The sequence below is a fragment of the Manis pentadactyla genome, chromosome 8, assembly GCF_030020395.1.
Source record: "Manis pentadactyla isolate mManPen7 chromosome 8, mManPen7.hap1, whole genome shotgun sequence".
Taxonomy (NCBI): Eukaryota; Metazoa; Chordata; class Mammalia; order Pholidota; family Manidae; genus Manis; species Manis pentadactyla.
Window position 1 is genome coordinate 106,104,986 of NC_080026.1, and position 13,228 is coordinate 106,118,213.

At 38.3% G+C, this 13,228-nt stretch overlaps 1 protein-coding gene across 1 annotated transcript in view; it reads left to right on the plus strand.

The window, feature by feature from the left end:
- The first annotated feature begins 8,804 nt into the window (after positions 1-8,804).
- LOC118912910 (cytochrome P450 2C9-like) overlaps positions 8,805-13,228 on the plus strand; it is a 65,674-nt gene continuing 61,250 nt past the window's right edge. The window contains exons 1-3 of the mRNA XM_036886505.2: positions 8,805-9,117; positions 10,307-10,469; positions 10,634-10,783. Of these exons, the coding sequence (XP_036742400.2) occupies positions 8,950-9,117; positions 10,307-10,469; positions 10,634-10,783 (481 nt within the window). The 5' untranslated portion in view covers positions 8,805-8,949. The remainder of the gene's footprint in view (positions 9,118-10,306; positions 10,470-10,633; positions 10,784-13,228) is intronic.

The window sequence follows — 13,228 nt, forward strand, 5'->3', positions numbered from 1 at the left end:
TGTGGTGGATGATGTTGGTGGACTTTTGAATGTTTACCATCCTTGTATCCCTGGGATGAATCCCACTTGGTCATGGTGTATGATCCTTTTGATGTAATTTTGAATTCGGTTTGCTAATATTTTGTTGAGTATTTTTGCATCTACGTTCATCAGGGATATTGGTCTGTAGTTTTCTTTTTTGGTGTGGTCTTTGCCTGGTTTTGGTATTAGGGTGATGTTAGCTTCATAGAATGAGTTTGGGAGTATCCCCTCCTCCTCTATTTTTTGGAAAACTTTAAGGAGAATGGGTATTATGTCTTCCCTGTATGTCTGATAAAATTCTGAGGTAAATCCATCTGGCCCGGGGGTTTTGTTCTTTGGTAGTTTTATGATTACCGCTTCAATTTCGTTTCTGGTAATTGGTCTGTTTAGATTTTCTGTTTCTTCGTGGGTCAATCTTGGAAGGTTTTATTTTTCTAGGAAGTTGTCCATTTCTCCTAGGTTTCCCAGCTTGTTAGCATATAGGTTTTCATAGTATTCTCCAATAATTCTTTGCATTTCCGTGGGGTCTGCCGTGATTTTTCCTTTCTCGTTTCTGATACTGTTGATTTGTGTTGACTCTCTTTTCTTCTTAATAAGTCTGGCTAGAGGCTTATCTATTTTGCTTATTTTCTCGAAGAACCAGCTCTTGGTTTCATTGATTTTTGCTATTGTTTTATTCTTCTCAATTTTATTTATTTCTTCTCTGATCTTTATTATGTCCCTCCTTCTGCTGACCTTAGGCCTCATCTGTTCTTCTTTTTCCAATTTCGATAATTGTGACATTAGACCATTCATTTGGGATTGCTCTTCCTTTTTAAAATGTGCTTGGATTGCTATATACTTTCCTCTTAAGACTGCTTTTGCTGTGTCCCACAGAAGTTGGGGCTTAGTGTTGTTGTTGTCATTTGTTTCCATATATTGCTGGATCTCCATTTTGATTTGGTCATTGATCCATTGATTATTTAGGAGCGTGTTGTTAAGCCTCCATGTGTTTGTGAGCCTCTTTGCTTTCTTTGTACAGTTTATTTCTAGTTTTATGCCTTTGTGGTCTGAAAAGTTGGTTGGTAGGATTTCAATCTTTTGGAATTTTCTGAGGCTCTTTTTGTGGCCTAGTATGTGGTCTATTCTGGAGAATGTTCCATGTGCACTTGAGAAGAATGTATATCCCGCTGCTTTTGGATGTAGAGTTCTATAGATGTCTATTAGGTCCATCTGCTCTACTGTGTTGTTCAGTGCTTCCGTGTCCTTACTTATGTTCTGCCCAGTGGCTCTATCCTTTGTGGTGAGTGGTGTGTTGAAGTCTCCTAGAATGAATGCATTGCAGTCTATATCCCCCTTTAGTTCTGTTAGTATTTTTTTCACATATGCTGGTGCTCCTGTGTTGGGTGCATATATATTTAGAATGGTTATATCCTCTTGTTTGACTGAGCCCTTTATCATTATGTAGTGTCCTTCTTTATCTCTTGTTACTTTCTTTGTTTTGAAGTCTATTTTGTCTGATATTAGTACTGCAACCCTTGCTTTCTTCTCACTGTTGTTTGCTTGAAATATGTTTTTCCATCCCTTGACTTTTAGTCTGTACATGTCTTTGGGTTTGAGGTGAGTTTGTTGTAAGCAGCATATAGATGGGTCTTGCTTTTTTATCCATTCTGTTACTCTGTGTCTTTTGATTGGTGCATTCAGTCCATTAACATTTAGGGTGACTATTGAAAGATATGTACTGATTGCCATTGGAGGCTTTAAATTCGTGGTTACCAAAGGTTCAAGGTTAGCCTCTTTAGTATCTTACTGCCTAACTTAGCTCGCTTATTGAGCTGTTATATACACTGTCTGGAGATTCTTTTCTTCTCTCCCTTCTTGTTCCTCCTCCTCGATTCTTCATATGTTGGGTGTTTTGTGCTGTGCTCTTTCTTGGAGTGCTTCCATCTAGAGCAGTCCCTGTAAGATGTTCTGTAGAGGTGGTTTGTGGAAAGCAAATTCCCTCAACTTTTGTTTGTCTGGGAATTGTTTAATCCCACTGTCATATTTGAATGATAGTCGTGCTGGATACAGTATCCTTGGTTCAAGGCCCTTCTGTTTCATTGTATTAAATATATCATGCCATTCTCTTCTGGCCTGTAGGGTTTCTGTTGAGAAATCTGACGTTAGCCTGATGGGTTTCCCTTTATAGGTGACCTTTTTCTCTCTAGCTGCCTTTAACACTCTTTCCTTGTCCTTGATCTTTGCCATTTTAATTATTATGTGTCTTGGTGTTGCCCTTCTTGGATCCTTTCTGTTGGGGGTTCTGTGTATTTCTGTGGTCTGTTCGATTATTTCCTCCCCCAGTGTGGGGAAGTTTTCAGCAATTATTTCTTCTAAGATACTTTCCATCTCTTTTCCTCTCTCTTCTTCTTCTGGGACCCCTATAATACGGATATTGTTCCTTTTGGATTGGTCACACAGTTCTCTTAATATTGTTTCATTCCTGGAGATCCTTTTGTCTCTCTCTATGTCAGCTTCTATGCGTTCCTGTTCTCTGATTTCAATTCCATCAATGGCCTCTTGCATTCTATCCATTCTGCTTATAAACCCTTCCAGAGTTTGTTTCATTTCTGCGATCTCCTTTCTGGCATCTGTGATCTCCTTCCGGACTTCATCCCATTTTTCTTGCGTATTTCTCTGCATCTCTGTCAGCATGTTTATGATTCTTATTTTGAATTCTTTGTCAGGAAGACTGGTTAGGTCTGTCTCCTTCTCTGGTGTTGTCTCTGTGATCTTTGTCTGCCTGTAGCTTTGCCTTTTCATGGTGATAGGAATAGTCTGCAGAACTGGGACGAGTGACGGCTGGAAGGACTTCCTTTCTTGTTGGTTTGTAGCCCTCCTCTCCTGGGAGAACAGCGGCCTCTAGTGTCTTGTGCTGCGCAGCTGCGCGCCGACAGGGTTTGTGCTTCCTGCCCGGCTGCTATGGAGTTAATCTCCGCTGTTGCTGTGGGCGTGGCCTGGCTCGTGCAGCTACTCCAAAGTGGTGGAGTCACGTTGGAGCAGGAGCTGCTGCGAGGCTATTTATCTCCGTAAGGGGCCTCCCTGCTCCCTGCAGCCCAGGGGTTAGTGTGCCCAGAGATCCCTGGATTCCCTACCTCTGGATTAAGTGAGCCGCCCTGTCCCTTTAAGACTTCCAAAAAGCACCCGCCAAAACAAAACAACGACCACCAAAAAAAAAAAAAAAAAAAAAAAAAAATTTTTTTAAATTAAAAAAAAAGGTGCTCGCTCGTTTTTCTTTATTCTCCAGTGCCAGCTTCAGGCCTCTGCTCACCGGTCTTTCTGCCCTGTTTCCCTAGTATTGGGGTCCCTATCCCTTTAAGACTTCCAATAAGCGCTCGCCAAAACAAAACAGCAAAAAAGCAAAAAAAAAAAAAATGGTCACGCGCTTTTTTTATGTCCTCCGGCGCCCGGCCTCCAGTGCCCGCTCACTGTTCTTGCTGCCCTGTTTTCCTAGTATTGAGGGCCCTGCACTCTGGCCCAGATGGCGGGGGCTGGGTGTTCGGCAGTCCTGGGCTCCGTCTCCCTCCCGCTCTGCCTGCTCTTCTCCCGCCGGTAGCTGGGGGGAGGGGCGCTCAGCTCCCACCGGCCGGGGCTTGTATCTTACCCCCTTCACGAAGCGCTGGGTTCTCTCAGGTGCGGATGTGGTCTGGATATTGTCCTGTGTCCTCTGGTCTTTATTCTAGGAAGGGTTGTCTTTGTTATATTTTCATAGATATATGTTGTTTTGGGAGGAGATTTCCGCTGCTCTACTCACGCCGCCATCTTCCGCCCCTCCCTCCATATGTTCTTTTAACAGTAGATAGTCTATAGTTGCAAGATTTTGGAGCGCTGCAACTTGCACTTCTAATTCTTGGTTGAGTTCCAACAGTATAGGTCCAGTCAAATTTTGTTGTTTTGCTGTATGCACAGGCCAGCTTAGATGTCTCCTTCTTCATTCCAATGGCAAGTCCAGGAACCGGTGGGATGAATGCAGCTACAACTGCAACAGCTCCAGGATCTTAAAACAATGCATTTTTTGCTAGTAATTTCCATTTTTTCCCACTCTCTCTCTCCTTTTAAAAATCTCTCCTTTTCTGCAACTCAAACAAGCTCTTTTTTATTTGTTACACAGAATGCTGTCCCATTCATGAATTGTTCATTGATTTTTTAAATAACAGATTGTAATAAAAAGGCATTACAAGAGAGGACAACCAAAGACCAATATTTCTCAGGAACATACATGCAGACATTTGTCAACAGAATAATAACAATTTGAATTCAACAATAAAAAGAATTAAACACAATGACCAGTTATTGGGATTTATTTCAAGTATGCAACAGTGATTCATCATTTGAAAAATCTAAAGTAAATTATTTTCAACTTGAACTAAAAATTCAATGCAATCCCAGTCAAAAATTACAGCAAGTTACTTTTCAGACATTGACATTTGATTCTAAGTTTATATGGAGATGCAAAAGACTCAGAATTGCCAACATTATATTGAAGGAGAATAATAAAGTCAGGGTACTAACACTATCTGTTTTCAAGACTTACTCTGAAGTTGCAGTAATGAAAACAGTGTGTTATGATGAAAGAATAAACAAATGGATCAGTGGATTGGAAAAGAGAGCCCACACAAATACAGTCAATCTTTGACAAAGAAGCAAAGGCTATACAATGGAGAATAGATAGTCTTTTCAACCAATGTTGATGGAGCCATAGGTCACCTACATGCAAAAAAATGAATACACACAGATCGATCTTACACTCTACAAAAGTTAACTCAAAATGGATCGTAGAACTCAATGTAGAATATAAAACTTTAAAACTTTTAGAAGATAAACTGGAAAAAATCTAGATGATCTTGAGTTTGGTGATGACTTTTAAAATACATCACTAGAGGCATGCATAATCCATAAAAAAAGAAAATTGATAGGTTGGATTTCATTAAAATTAAAAAACTACTCTGAGATGTACTGAGAAGTGAAAAGACAAGTAACAGACTAGGAGTAAGTATTTGCAAAAGACATCTCTGATAAAGGACTGTTACTCATACAAAGAACTCTTAAAACACTCTCAGGAGTATAACAACCCTATTTTAAAATGGGCAAAAGATCTGAACAGACACCTCAACAAAGGCCATAAATAGATGGCAAATAAGCATATGAAAAATGCTCAACATCATATATCCTTAGGGACTTGCAAATAAAAACAGCAATGAGATACCACTTACACATGTATAGAATGGTTAAAATCCAAATCGTTGAAAAACCAAATACTGGCAAGGACATGTCATTAGTAGGAATGCAAAATGGTACAGCCACTTTGGAAGACAGCAATTTCTTAAGAAAAACAAAACATACAGTTTACCATGATCTAGCAACTGCACTCCTTGGTATTTATTCAAATGAATTGAAAACTTATTTCCAAAACAAAAACCTGCACATATTTATAGTTCCCTTATTCATAAACTTAGGTGTTTTTTTTAATTAAGGCATCAATGATATACACTCTTACGAGGGTTTTACATAAAAAACATTGTGGTATACATTCACCCATATTATCAAGTCCCCCCCATACCCCATTGAAGTCACTGTCCATCAGTGTAGTAAGATGCCACAGAGTCACTCCTTGTCTTCTCTGTGCTACACTGTCTTCCCCGTGACCCCCCACACCATGTGTACTAATCATAATACCCCTCAATCCCCTTCTCCCTCCCTCCCCACCTGCCCTCCCCACCCCTCCCCTTTGGTAACTGCTAGTCCCTTCTTGGAGTCTGTGAGTCTGCTGCCATTTTGTTCCTTCAGTTTTGCTTCGTTGTTACACTCCATAAATGCAGGAAATCATTTGGTACTTGTCTTTCTCCACTTGGCTTATTTCACTGAGCATAATACCCTCCAGCTCCATCCATGTTGTTTTCTTCTAACTTATGTTTTTGAATAAACAGAAACATTTGTTACTCATAAACTTAATGTTTATAGTTGCTTTATTTATAACTTTATATCAAAAACTGGAGGCAACCAAAATGTCTTTCAATTGGTGAAAAGATAAACGAACTGTGATATATCCATACAGTGGAATATTATTCACTGGTAAAAAGAAATGAGCTATTGAGTCATGAAGAGACATGGAGGAACCATATTCATATTACTGAGTGAAAGAAACTAATGCGAAGGCTATATGCTATATAATCCAAATTTAAAACTCTAGAAACAACAAAAAACTATGGAGACAGTAAAACATCAGTGGTTTGCCTGGGGTTTAGGGAGAAGGGATGGATAGATGGAGCACAGGATTTTTAGGGCAATTAAACAGTTTTGTATTGTACTATAATGGATGCATGTCATACAATTGTCAAAGTCCGTAGAATGTACAGTCTTAAGAGTGAACCCTAATGTAATCTATGGACTTTGGTTTATATTGTGTCAATATTGCTTCATTACCTGTAACAAACATACAACTGGTGAGGGTGGTTGATTGTGAGAGGCTAGGAGTATGTGGGAGCTATGTAATTTTTGTTTAGTTTTGCTGCGAACATAAAACTGCTCTAAAAAATAAATTCTGCTAATTAAAAAGAAAAGCTCTAATCCTCAACTCTAGCCAAAAATGAAGTTTGCATTAGTCTGTGACAATGGGGAGCATAATGTCGATGCCTTGCTGATCATTTGGACTGTGATGGGAATGTATTTTAATGTGACATGATGTCATTTCCCATGACATCACTGAACCAGGAGGTGGAAAACTGAGATTCTAAGGTGAGGTCTTGCACTGATGCACTGGTGACACTTTATTTCACTGAGTTCATTGCTCATTTGAAAAAATAAAGATAAAACTAGTTCATCCCTTCTACCTTTAAATTATCTTTGATTCTCATTATATAAAAAGAAAGGGCCAGTCAAGAGCCTTAGCTGAAGGAGGGTGAAGCCCAGCTCGGACACTCATTTCTCAGGCAATAAAATTATTGCTATAAAGAAAGTAACTGAATTTATTTCATGCAAAATAAGCTGGTACAGTTCTTTTAGAGTTAGAGCTAATGTGAGTTAGATAGCAAATTACTGCTTCTCTTTGTCTTGGATAAAATTACCCAAGTCTGGACTCAAGTTAAAAGATTACAAAAGTAAACTTTCCTAACTCCAGTTTTCATCAACAAATGATGTAATTATTAACTAAATTAATATTAGTCACTGATTGGGAGGAATCACAAAATATTTAATCACAGTACACATTCAGTAGCCTTGATGACCTCAGTGAGCTGGATGTTTGCTTGAAGGGAATGACTCAGGATGTGAGTTTGTCTCAGCCCTACCACCTGCAGATACCATGTGCTTGGCCCAAGTACTGAATCTCCAAGGTCCAATTTCCAAATCTCTAGAATGGGAATATTTTTAACTTAGGCAAAAGTAATTGAGAGAATCAAAAGAGATATGAGGGGTGTGGAAATTCTCTGCTAATGGTCAAAATCCTGTAAACATGAGGAACAAACTATTTTATAATTAGGTTTTGACAAAAGCTTATTTTTTTTAATTAATAAAAGAGTTTAGAAAATAACTGCACTGATTAGTTTAGAACAAGTGTGGTATTTTTTTAGAATGCGTGTTTTTAAAGTATTATCATTAGTGATCTAGTAAAATATATTGTTCCCATGATACTGAGATCCTCACGGCCATTCACTGTCTTCTGCTGTCCAGGTCTGCCTGTTGTGGTGGTTCTGTGCTGTGGGTCTGTTTAATCAAGTCCCTGTCTTCCATCCTCCACTGAATCCATGTGTCTAAAATCCATTCTGTCTAAAATCTCCCTTCCTTGCTTTGTATACTTGCTCATATTATTTCTGGCAAAGACAGACTCAAAAAGGTGACAGAAGAAGCAGTATTTTCAGGCAGCAGGAGGTTGGGGAAGACATAGTTTCTTCAAGCCCCCCCACCCCTAAATTCTTTAGATTGGCTCTTCTCTCAAATATGTTGAGTACGTTTCACTTCTGCAGTGATGGAGATGAGAGAATTCTTTTTATTATTATTTTTTCTCTTTAGAATCTATTACCCTTTTATTCCTGAAGTCAAATATTCAATGTGAAGCCTGTTATATGAACCATGAATGAGTGTATATTCAGAGTTAGATGTTTGGGGGTTTGGTTTTGTTTTCCTAAATTGTTCTTGAAGAGCTGTGGTGTGAGTGTATCACAGTGGGCATTAAACCATCTCAGTTTAAATCCTAGTTTTGTCAATTATGAGCTGTGTGACACTGGACAGGTCTCCTGTTCTCCCAGAATCTCCCTTTTCCCCAATTGAAAAATACAAAATAATAATCTCTACTTTCCGGAGTGGTTTTTTTGTGGGGGCATGGGAGGGATTTCATGGTCAGAGACATGTAAATGTATTTAGCTAATTGTGTGTTTGTTGATTTCAGATTTTGAGTTATGTTAGCTCTTTTATGTATAGGCAGCTGTAATGTTAGTATAGCATTTTAAAATATTTGAAAATCTTTCATTTTCAAGGACAAAGTATCCTAGTATTACATACAGCGTTACAAATAAACATTTTGTATATATAAGGCATAGAATACATGATTGTACTCAAAATCATAAATCCCCGACTAGTCATTGATTTGAATCCAATTTTGAGCCACTCTGGATTATGAGTTCAGTGTTTCTCAATCCTGGCTGCACATTAGAGACACCTTTTTGTAAAGAAATAATTATCAGCACCTGGACCTCAAGCCAGTACAATTAAGCGGGAATCACCAGAGTAGTCACTGGACACAAATAAAATAAGACTAAAGGACCCTATCAGTGGGCCAAAGTCCACTCAGAAGAGAGTATAAAGTGGATGTTGTTGACTGGTTCCGGTATATTTTAGAGAGGCACAGTTGAGGTAGCAGGGACTGCTACAAAAGCTTTAGACCACAGGGTTGTCTAAGAAGAGAAAGCTTCAATGGATGCGGTTGTGGTCCTGGTGCTCTGTCTCTCCTGTTGTCTCCTCCTTTCACTCTGGAAACAGAGCTCTGGAAAAGGGAAGCTTCCACCTGGGCCTACTCCTCTCCCAATTATTGGAAATATCCTACAGTTAGATATTAAGAATACCAGCAAAACCTTAAGCAATGTAAGTATGTTTTATACTTCTCCTGTGGCTTGCAAAGGGTATACAAATTAACCTGGTTTTAAAATGAAATAAATTCCTGGGGGCACACTATTAAAATAGGTCATTGTAAAGTAAATAGTCATTTACCTATGATTTGTGATGTTTCCCTTGCCTTTTCCAGTGTGTCACTATCAGAAATAGTGGCATGAAATAATATGTTTTGTGATTAGTGGAACATTTAAGTCTTTCTGTGATAGAATCAGAATAATAAAATGGCAAAAGCTGGGACTGTTGCTTCCCTTTGTTTCACAGCCATTTGCTGATACTTGGCTGAAGGTAAATGGTAAGGGAAGTGTTTTGTGATTATAGATTTCATTCCAGGTCATGTATATAAACTGTGTGTTTTGTTTAGATAGCCATGAAAACTGTACTTCTCTAAAGTGCATCAGCAAATTTTGTCTGATGTCGGAAATAGCTCTGGTTCAGGACCAGCATGAGTGAATGAAAATAAGTAGTAATTAGAATCCAATTGGAGGTAACAGCATCCATTTGGACTGTACAAACTGCTTCCATGAGATGTTGTATGTCCTGGCCCTGCCTCTGTGAGGCTCACTTTCCTTCTGTGTTAATAGCGGTGGCTCACAAGCTGGGCTGGCTCACAAGCTGGGCTGGGCACTAGAGTTACCTGAATTGATTTTTAAAAGTATAAATTTCTAGTATTTATTACAGAGCTACTGAATCAGAATTCCCACTGGAAGAACTCTAAAGGCTATCCTGAAGCAGTCAGCTGGGTATTGGTTTAAAATGGTCATTAAGGATTGATATATTACTGAAGGATCAGAGATCCAATAAGAAGAGGTTCAAACCTAGGTCTTCTATGTAGTAGCCATGGATGCTGGAAGGGAATTGGATTCTCTGACCTCAGTTTCCTTATTTGCAAGTAGAGCAAATAAACCTGATGAAGGTGCTCTTTTGAGGATTAATTGTAATCTGGGTACCAATTATCTGGCCATTGCCAGGCACATGGCAGACTATCCATACATGGCAGCTACAGCAATCAACCTCATATTTATGTACCCAATTCAGAAATATTTTAGGCTATGTGTAGCAGAATAAAAACAAAAATAGGATAATAGCATTCTGAATCAGGCATAATACATTATGAAATAGTGACTTTTGCTATTATTTGTCTCTCCTTTCCATTTCCCAGCTCTCAAAAATATATGGGCCTGTGTTCACTTTGTATTTTGGCATGAGGCCCACTGTGGTGCTCTATGGATATGAAGCGGTGAAGGAAGCTCTGATTGATATGGGAGAGGAGTTTTCTGGAAGAGGCAGTTTTCCAGTGGCTGAAAAAGCTGGTAAAGGACTTGGTAGGTGTATGGGTCTGTGTGCAGCATTGATAACAGGGGTGGAACAATGGAAAACAGGAATTTCACAATCTCAGCAGAGCTTGGCCCATCTGCAAGGCTATGAGTGTCAGCATCCTCCTCCTTGTCTAGAGCCTCCCTTTTATTTTCTGTTTCCCCTCTGGCAGGAATCATTTTCAGCAATGGGAGGGAATGGAGGGAGATCCGGCGCTTCTCCCTGATGACCCTGCGGAATTTCGGGATGGGGAAGAGGAGCATTGAGGATCGCATTCAAGAGGAAGCCCGCTGCCTTGTGGAGGAGTTGAGAAAAACCAATGGTGAGTAATTGATTCTGTACTCTGTAACTCTGACCTTAACAGACTATTTTCTAATGATGTGCTTGGAAACATTCAAGGGGTGGTCAAATTTTTCATTAGGGGTAGTGGTCGTCAGCTCTGGTGAGAGAGGGAGGGTGTGAAGCAGAGGGCCAAGGCAGCTTTTCTGTATCTGTGCACACAAAAGGTTATTTAATCCTATTCTCTCCTGAACTTTGTTTTCAAGTCAGAAATCACAGAGTAGTTTTGACTCATTTTCTGAAAGAGAGAACAATGTATTAACTGTAACTTAAATGTGCATTCTCTATTGCACAGCATATGGGAAATACTTGTCCAGTGGACGTGGTAGTAAAGAACTTAGTATCCTTTCATGGAGCATGAAAAAAGTGACATGTGCTTTCACTTAATTGGACTATATTTATATGGTCAGCCTCACAGACATGTCTGAGAGCCATCTATGCTTTCAATCACTTAGGCATTATCTTAGTGCAGTTCTCATCAATTATGATTTCTCTGTAAAGACAGCACTATTTAAAAAATATCAGTATTATTTCTTGTTACCTAATACTCATAGTATGATTTATATTTTTGAATAAATATGTGCTAATCATAATTCTCCAAAATACACAAATACCAAGTTATAAAATATTTTATTTAACTAGATTTCAACCATAATCAATAACTGCTTACCCTGTCTTCTCAAGTAGAAATTTGGCTCTGTCTCCCATTGCCAGTTATAAAGTGTCACAAAGATTCTGATTTTCAGTCTGGATAACAAATTACCCTGATTTTTAACTCTTTCTTCCAAATTATGTGTAAGACTGAAAACCAGATTTTACCTGTGAGTTACATATAGACAGAGATATCCCCAAGGCTTTCCAAATTACCCTCCACCTATCTAGCTAAAATAAAAGTTCTTTTAAAGTTTAGAGCCCAGGAACATTTGAAGGAGCCTGGCATAGAAGCCACTTACTAAATGTTTCTTTTTATAACATGCCCTATCATTTCTTCTCAACACTTTACATTTATAGTAAAAAAAAAACCCACATAATATGAGAGAAACAAATTATAAAGTATACATTACAGTATTATTAACAGCCTGTCTCTAGAACTCTTCATCTTGCATGACCGATACTCCATACCCATTGAACTGTGACTCCATTTCCCTAGGCATTGGCAGTCAACATTCTACTTTTTGTTTCTTTGAGTTTAACTACTTTAGCTACTTCATATAAGTAGAATCATGCAATATTTGAGCTTCTGTAATCTGCTTATTTCACTTAGCACAGTGTCCTCAAGATTCATCCATGTTGCATTTGACAAGATTTCTTTCATTTTATGGTTGAATAATATTCTAATATATGTAATTACCATATTTTCTTTATCCATTCATCTTTGATAGGCATTTAGGTTATTGTGAATAATGCTGCAGTATACTTGGGAGTGCAAATATCTCTTTGAGCTCCTGACTGATTCTTTTGGACAAATATTCAGAAGTGAGAATTTTGGGTCATGTGGTATTCTATTTTTAATTTTTTGAGGACCTTACATACTGTTTTCCATAGTAGCTGCACCATTTTACATTCTATCAACTGTGTATAGGAGGTCAATTTCATCATACCCTCACCAGCCCTTGTTATTTCCTTCCTTTCTTTTTTTTATAATGGTCATCCTCTATATTAGGTGATACCTCATTGCTTTTGATTTGTGTTGCCTAATGGTTAGTGATATTGAGCATCTTTTCATATACCTGTTGATCATTTGTATGTCTTCCTCTTATTTTTCATGAGCACAATATGTTATTTAACTCATTAATGAGGAAATCAGTTATAACCAGTTGTAACAAGGTGTTGCAATCAGTTCGAAGATGAGGGGTCAAAGAATAAAAACTTATTTAGGGTAAAGGAGTGTTGACGTGAATGTGCAATGAAGGCAAAACTAAGAAAGTCAATTGAGGATCTACTGGATAAAACATAATTTGTCTATCTGTAGACAAGAATTACTCTGAGTTGCTCTCAGTTATTGGTAATTTACAAAGTGGCAAAGTATCTCCCACAAACTTAGATAAAGCTGAAGTGTGAGCTATAGATAGTGCATAGTTTTTTGCTGAAGCGCACATTTTCTTTACACTGTAGCCTAACTATACCTACATATACAGCTTTTTCAAACCCATAAATTTTCTTGAAAGATGGCGGTCTATACTCTATTTTCCTCCAGCTTTATTGAGATATAATTGATATATAACAATGTGTAAGTTTAAGGTACACAATATGTTGATTTGATATACTCATATGTTGCAATGTGATCACTGTACCATCTAAGAACTCCATCAAGTCACATAATTACCATTTCTCGAAGGACATTTAAGATCTACTCTCAGCAACTTTCAAGTATATAATACAGTGTTGTTAACTATAATTGCAAAGCTAGGCATTAAATTCCTAGAAC